The sequence below is a fragment of the Suillus paluster genome, assembly GCF_016628075.1.
Source record: "Suillus paluster strain FC165 chromosome Unknown EDB91scaffold_30, whole genome shotgun sequence".
Lineage (NCBI taxonomy): Eukaryota > Fungi > Basidiomycota > Agaricomycetes > Boletales > Suillaceae > Suillus > Suillus paluster.
In genome coordinates, this window is record NW_024537590.1 from 422,616 (window position 1) to 430,445 (window position 7,830).

Consider the following 7,830-nt stretch of genomic DNA (forward strand, 5'->3'; position numbering starts at 1 on the left):
GCCTCCCAGTTTCATGTTCCATTCCTTTGTCCCTTTTCCCATCGTCTCCTCCGTCGCTCCTAGTAGTACCCTTTCTAACGGCCTTTGCATGAGCACCCATTGATCGCTTCCTAACTTCCGAATAAATCGCTTTTCTCATAATAGGTTATATTCTATTCAACATCCTCCTTCTCAACACACAAGATCCTGATCGAAAAATATTTTCTGCATTATCATAATCTCAGTCTGATCGATAATCTCATGGTCGCATCGGCGCAAGCCACGCCTCTGCTGCTTCAAACTGGTCAATCAACTCGCGAAGAACAGCACCCTCCGAGTGAAGTTGCCTCATGGCAGTCAGCGCCTGTCAACCCACAACACATGTTAGCCATATCACAACAGCTAATGGAAACAAAGACACTGACGATATCCCAGAACCGGAATCCCCGTTCCACTTCTTGTTTAGGACTTTTTACTCCTGGAAACGTGTCCTCGCATATCTCAAGTGCCATTGCTTTAGACTCTCTAACACCTTCTGCGTTAGGGTCGAGTACTCGCGTCTGATTATTGAGGTGCGTCAGGGCGTCCAGGTACACCTTAGCAAGTACTCCGAATCCCGTGTTTACCTCCGATTGGAATGGGAGGGATATAGTAATGTCGAGAAGATCTTCCCGCGCTCGTCGTGCGTCAGAACGTAGTAACATGTTCAATGTCGTCACCTCAAGTAGCGTCCGGAGCGCCCGAGTCAATGAACGCACAAACGAGTTGAACACCAGTAATTCACGTGATAACGGCGCAGACCAAGGCTGAGACTGGATTAAGATTTAGGAATCAGTATTAAACTGACGTCCACGATCGGTCAGATTTAGAAAAAGGCCCACCTTGAAGTTCAAAGGCACAATGCTCAGGACCCTCATAACCAAGAGCATGCAGGATTTCTCATCATCTGCGGCATCATAATCAGCCAAGAAAACCTACATGTGAATTCCGCTCACCGGTACCGAAACTTGGTCCTCCACTAAACGCTCGGCCTGACCATAGATGACCGTGCATCACCCCAGCCCTCACGAGCTCCAGGAACAGATAAAGTGGATCCTGGAATTTGTCATTCAAACGAGCTTGCTTGATTGCTGTGTACATGGCTCGGGCTAGTGGCGAGTGGGTGTGAGAGTTCAGGAGGAATCTATAGTTGCAGTGTCACAAGAGTGCTCAGCTGGCAACATGACGCTTACCCTCTTAATTCTAGGAACCGCCATACCACATTAGCGACCACCTCATCCTTTTTGTCCAGCTGACCGTTTGAGACACTGGTCTTTCCCTTGGTACGAGACGCAAGCTTCTCCGTTGCTGTCGCTCCTAGGCAAAGTGCGAAATCGATAGTAGAAGACTAGGCCGGTCCAGACTGTCAGAAGATCCGATTGGTAAGCGGCTTCGGTAACTCACGTTCTGTCTCCGAAGTTCTTCCTCAACAATGGCATAACTAACGTTCCAGCCCGCCACGCGTTCTGCAAGCTGCACAGTTTGAGGCGAGTTATGTTGGACGAACTTCTGGCCGTGGGGTGCGGGACCCTCAAACCAAAAATTACCCGTCACCTTTCGGTTGTTCCAGAATTGATGTGAAACACTGCTAATGAGCGCGAGAGCTGTGGCTCGTGGACCGGTCTGGCCATCGGTGATAACCTCCTTGACAAACCGTTTATACTCAGTTGTCTCACCGTTATCCAACGGTGGTGGTTCAACGATCTGCCCACTGGTCAACCAAACGAGGGCTTGCGGCCCCAAGAGTCCACGGGAGAGATAGAAATAGATTTCGTCAGGAAGACGGTGCGTGAAGATTTCATGAAGATCCGAAGGTATATCCGCAGCTGTCGGGTGCTGGAGATGATTGGGGCCATGAGCTGGCGTGGTGATTGCGAGGGGAAGTGGCGTAACACTTCCTTCAGATGAGAATATGAGGGAGTATTTGATCATTGAGCGCGTGCGCGCGAACTGATCGGGATACTGCATACTCTTCACTGCGGGGTGTTCGGCGAATGCGGAAACGGCAGCATGACCAGACTTGTAATATTTGACCATGTCCACCGTGGCCTTCAATGCCTGCTCGTGCACAGTTGGTGGAAAGGGTGGCGAGTGCTCGAAACCAACAAGGATGCCAACGTCAAGGAACTGGTCCTCGTTGAGGCCCAAATCAGACAAGATAGTGCGCTTGGACACGAAGGAAAAAGATGGTGTCGCAGAGGTGAGGTCCAGCGAAGTAATTAATTTGTCTACTCCTGGATAGAGTATGGTGTCTGTCGGTCCAAAGATTGCATGAATATATGATTTCGGGTGTCGTTGCATATAAATCAACTATTCATGATGCGTCAGTAAAGCATCACACAAGAGATGGTTTCAACCGACCTGAGCCCAAGCGACGTATGGAGCAACCAAAAACTCCACATTCCTATGTCTGAATATCCTCAAGACCATGCGCCATAAGTCCCATTGCTGGAGCCCACTTCTGCCCTCGAATAATTTTATAGCGGCGTCTTCCTGGCCAGCCTCATACTTTGCCCAAGCCTCCCTCCGGTCCCTGCATCCATCATTGTGCTCCATGTGATGTTGGTATTGTTTCCAGCGTTTGCTGGGCAAAAGGCCAGGAAAAACGAACACAGGTTTTATTCGTAGTTTTTCGAGCGTACGCAAATCAGACTCGATACGTGTCGTTAGCGCCAAGGGAAGCCCACCAGTCGCGGCGAGGAGAGGTTCGCGCGAGGGCGGATTATCCGTCAATATTTTGAGGTAATAGGATGCATCAATTCCAAGGCGCGAGTCCGATAATACAGACAGAGAAAATGATTGCGTGTGCTTCCGCTCGGAGAGGTAGTCTGTTTCGTTTTCGGGTGACACGTCAATTTCGACTGCAGCTCTTCTATTCCAACACTCGAGGGAAAATAAAACGTACTTTCCAAGTGCTTGATGGGCATCGCAGACTTTGAAAGAGCTCACTGTGCTCGTCGAACCAACTTGGGTACTTTGAACAACGTGCGACAAGGGCAACCAACTTTCAGATTATGTAAGCGCGTGACTTTCCCTCGTGCAAGATTCGATTCGTTGGAGCGCTTGTCAGTGCTACTTACTACGACTCGGGGACAATGATCTGGATTAAGAGTAACATCTTGCTCATTGAATTTCACGTCCAAGATCAAGTTGGCTCAGGGTTACAGGCGACATTCTCGGTCAAGACCTTCCGCCCGCTTACACGTCTTGTCAATGCTTTCATCAATGTGGCGTTGATATCATGCTTGACATGATATTTATTAACCTAAAACCGACTTCCGCACAGGAACTTTCGTGAGTCTCAGTCCATCTGACGATCCTCGGACCAGGCTCTCACCGTTCTGCTAGATTGCCAACATGTGGAGCTCATCGCTAAACGAACCAGCTACTCACGGCAGGTTTCGCCATTTCGGTGCTGCTTTGCTGTCTCATCGAGATATCAGCAATCTGTCAGTACTAGCTCCACGATGACGCATCACGCGATTGGTCAAAACTTTATTGAATTACCGTGCAACGTCAATGACTTCATGGAGGCAAAACCTATGAACGGCGTAGTGACGGTCTAGCGGGGCTTGACACTGCGGTCATTGCGGCGGTTCTCCACGCCGGTTATTTTTGCCGAGAGTGTTTATGTCTATCTGATAAGTTGGGAAGCCCCTTTTTTCTTCTTCTTGAGCTTTAATTTCCGGATCCTGTGCGAAACAGACTCCAGTGCCTGTGAACAAGCTCAGCTGGATCTGGCTAGTTCGCTCTCGTGACGAGTTCGTCAAGGGTCCAACCACGGCAGTGCAATCATTAGCAGTTTCCAACCCGCGCCACAGGTCCAAAAGCGCACGAAGTTGGTCACCTTGGAGCGTGGTTTCATCTGTCTCAGGATTGACGTCTTCTGCCTGCCGATGATGGTTTGATCAGTGGTGAACGACCGCAAAATGGAGCTAAAAGGTTGCTCAGCCAAACGCGGAAGCTTACGACTCGGAAAGTACCACTTATTGACATGGGGTGTGAGTGTTTTATCTGATACTGTTCGTTCACACCGACCAGTTCACACACATAGAGTTCTCTTCATTGCAATCAGATAACTGCTAAGAGACAGCTAGACCCAGGCCCCACGACTGCACAGCAAAGTCAATCCAATGAGCCTTACTTGGAATTTACTTCAGGACGCTCCGAGTCTCAAGTCTAGTGATTCCCCATAGGGTTGTCTTCGTTGCAACCCGATAACCGATGAGACAGCCACTACCTGGGCCCCACGACTGCATAACAAAATTTATCCGATGATCATAATGGGGACTTGCTGGGAATGTGCTGCTGGAGTCCTAAGTCAGGTTCCTCAGCATTACGGGCCTCGTCCTTCGTCTCTCGTCACTGATTTCATCTCTATTGTATTGTGCTCAGTCCGTGTGAAACGGCTGTCGTCTTCATGGTAAGGACTTCTGGAAGAAGGAGATGAGCTGGCAGAGGCGCCTTTCCATATCTCGGTTGTTTGTCGCGTCTCATTGGCTCTTGCCTTTCGCAGCGCTATCTTCGACCGTACGTGAGCTTCAGCCGATGCGTAATAATGTACCGAGACCATGGACATGTTTTTCTGCCCCGCAGTTGAACATGCTCCAGGGACCAGGACACTGCTTTCCTGATCAAAATGTTGCGTCACTGCCATACTTCTTGTTTTTCCTTAGAGATGCTACTGGCTCCAGAAGAGCATTTAAGCGCCCCGGGAGTACTTCGGGCGCGAGTAGCATCAGATGCTGTTGGCCGGAGTGAAGAACACCAGAGTAGGTATTGGGACTGGTAGGGCAGCTTCCTGTCGACATTTTTGATATCCGAACATCTTATCTTTGCCAAGGCCATGCCTGGCGTCCTGCTGGGGCAATTGGCGGTCAGCGGTCTTACCTAAGGAAGATCTGTTATATGTACGCGAAATTACCTCCCTGGGATCTTCTTTGAATTGAACTGGGCTAAGTATCTTCCACAGGCAAAAGATGCCGGTGAGTCAATAGGCCTATTATTCTTTCTTGTCGACCCTTGCCAATCGAAGCGTATGAAGGATCACTCACGAGAAGCTTGTTTTCGGATGACCCGTCGGGACGATGTGGGCAGGGATCGCTCAGTGCGGCGTTCCTCGCGAATTTTCGCAGGCATTCAGTAAACAAGCGGTTCTATCTTTGACCTCAACTTCTCCTGGCAGGGCGTACAGGTTCCACTAGTGTTATTCGGAAGAACTCAAGACGGACTCCACTCACGAACGAGGTGGACTGTAGGTCGAGACAGTGGAATCCTGTTTTGTCTGAAGCCGAAGATTTTGGGTAATTGTTCATTTGAATCGTCTGATAATATTAAAGTGCGTAGTCCATACATCGGCCTCGTGTTCGCGACACAGGTTGTCTCACAGTGCTGTACAGATGAAGTACTCAGGTGTGCCAACAAGCAGACCAAGCTGTGTAGAGAGATGTGATTATCAGGTGGTGTATTGTCAATATAGAATTATGAAGCCATCCATCAGCGTTAAGAAGGCTTGCCATGACCTATGGCTCCCACATACGCCCTCTAATTAGAGGTGCTGGGGGGCTCATGTGAGAGTCGCAGGTACTCACCAGGTTCAATATCAAGGTGTGCGCGAACCGAATAGGCAAGTTATACCTTACCCTGAACATAGTCACCTCACTTTCCGAAAAGACTTGCTAATGCCATACCCCCTTTCTATTATGGTGCTCGAGAACCGACAGCGAGGGAACAGAATGTCGTAGCCTCATTTATACTATGAGCGCTCAGTACTCTGCGCTGAACCTAGTTGTAGGTGACCTGTTATCATTCTTGAGTGACAAGCGACTCACAGTACTATCTCTGAACTCCGTACAGCGACTGCACCTGTTTGGCTACAAGCACTTTGGCTCCGCATGATTGAACTTGATCACCAGCAAGTCTCATGGATTGACAGTTGAAGGTTGAAGCGCTGACCATGGGTATAGGCGTTCAACCGGTGCGTTAACGGGGACTCGTATCTTCCTCATTCAGACTTGCAGTAGGCACCATGGTCTTTGGTGAGTCTCCAAACTTTCGACCTGAGTTGGGATGGCCGTCGCTTCTTACTCTGGTATAACTGTATCATTAAGCTTTGCACAATGTTGGAAACTACAGGTCGAGCAAGAGTCATCTCTTCCAGCATTCAGACGACCTGCTCACTATTATTATCTCACCACGTTCAGGTTTTATGTATGTCTGTTGAAAATTCAAAAGCATCCTGCAGATTCACCGCTCTCTAGGTTCATATCTAGCGGTCTTCCACACAGCCGGGTGGACATTTCTGCAAGCGTCCCCGCATGCGCAACGCAGGTCTGTAGAGCGTGCATGGAACACACCGCGCGTACTCACTATGGACCCCCAGATAACAATATGCGTTGTCGATGACCCGCCCACTGGCGTCACGTATCAATCACCGTGCGTGACGGTTCAGGTCGTGCCTTTGGTTAGGAGGAGATCAGAAGTGTCGAATTGTGGTTTGATCTCTGTTGAGATGGCGTATGTGTTTACACTATTTAGTGTACGGACGGCTAGGTCTTTGGCCTCGTTTTTGTGGGTTTGAACTCGATGGTTTTTGCACTAATTCGCGAGGTTCGGCTGTGATGGCCTTCTGGAGTTTTGTGTTGGGTACTTGAATCCACTAGGTAGGTTCTGCTCTAGGTCTTTGATACTTTTGCGCGTCGGTGAGTAGCTGCAGGTTAGCGTGTTTAGGTACACTCTTGGCTGTTTCCAAGACTTCTGCTAACTCTCTAGCTTCCTCGGAAGTCTTTCCGCAAGCCCCTCCTTGCCTCCGCATCTGGTGGCAACGGTGTCCGCCTCTGACGGCTCTCGGATCGATGAACCATCGTTGTAATGAGGGATTCTGGTGAGGTCACCTTCTCTACAGATGACGGTACATTCTCAGCTGAGGTGCGGATAAGAAGATTTCAGAGTGGCCTGGACCGTTTGCCACATGATGGTCTTAAGAAGCTGGCGACATATATGGCCAGGGAAGTTTCAAGTTGTTTTCATTTTCCCGCTCCTGTATCATCTAAACATCTGTTAATTAAGGTGAGATACATCATAGCCCCCTTACGAAAACTAACTTCTAACATAGTCGGTCAACATTCAGTTATTTCCTTTTCTTGATCGAGGCACGTAATATTTTTATTGCATGCTACGGATTGAAGATGGCTGAAGGCTTGGGTCCATTCATTCCAAATCGGATAGTGTTTTTCAATAACTGCAGTCATGCGATCAGGCTCGTTGACTCATATGGAAAGCTGCGGCAACACATGCTGGACGCGATGGGCTCGGGCACTTAGATTGTCAAGCAAGGTGCTTATGATAACAGCCTCATGTTTTGGGCGTCTAGTGATCAATATAATATGAAACAGCATAAAAACACCCCGTGCACGCACCTTTGCAACTTCGAGCTAGACACCCACAATTTCCCCACCCGCTCACACCTCGACCGTGCTTAATACCACCTCCAGAAAATGGCACAGCTCATCCCAAGCACCAAGCCCAACCGAGTATTTGAAGATCATGAGGCACGTGTATCTGCAGTCGCAGTTTTCTCTGATAGACGACGCATGGTCACATGCTCGGACGACAAGACGCTTCGTTTGTGGGACCTGACGACAGGTATAGTGTTGAAGAAGATGGAGGGGCATCGCGAAAGGGTGCAGGCGTTGGCAGTATCACGGGATGGGCGATTTATCGCAAGCGGTGATACAAACGGAGACCTCATTGTCTGGAATGGAGAAACCGGAGAACCTCTCACGCAAACTATCAGTGCCCACACCGGTTGGA

At 49.2% G+C, this 7,830-nt stretch overlaps 2 protein-coding genes across 2 annotated transcripts; both read right to left on the minus strand.

The window, feature by feature from the left end:
* Positions 1 to 165: 165 nt before the first annotated feature.
* On the minus strand, positions 166 to 1,566 carry EDB91DRAFT_1288168 (temperature dependent protein affecting M2 dsRNA replication-domain-containing protein; the record flags this gene model as incomplete). Its single annotated transcript, XM_041324816.1, has 6 exons — positions 166 to 343; positions 405 to 791; positions 861 to 925; positions 975 to 1,162; positions 1,212 to 1,366; positions 1,423 to 1,566. Coding segments are annotated over 6 exons (1,044 nt in total), but the record flags the coding sequence as incomplete, so codon positions are not given.
* EDB91DRAFT_442404 (PIN domain-like protein) lies at positions 1,446 to 3,018 on the minus strand. Its single transcript, XM_041327284.1, has 4 exons — positions 2,924 to 3,018; positions 2,380 to 2,846; positions 1,695 to 2,328; positions 1,446 to 1,641 (listed from the first exon to the last, which is right to left on the minus strand). The coding sequence occupies exons 1-4, from the start codon at positions 2,943 to 2,945 to the stop codon at positions 1,607 to 1,609; spliced, it is 1,158 nt and encodes a 385-aa protein (XP_041176648.1). The 5' UTR covers positions 2,946 to 3,018; the 3' UTR covers positions 1,446 to 1,606.
* Between the last annotated feature and the right edge of the window lie 4,812 nt (positions 3,019 to 7,830).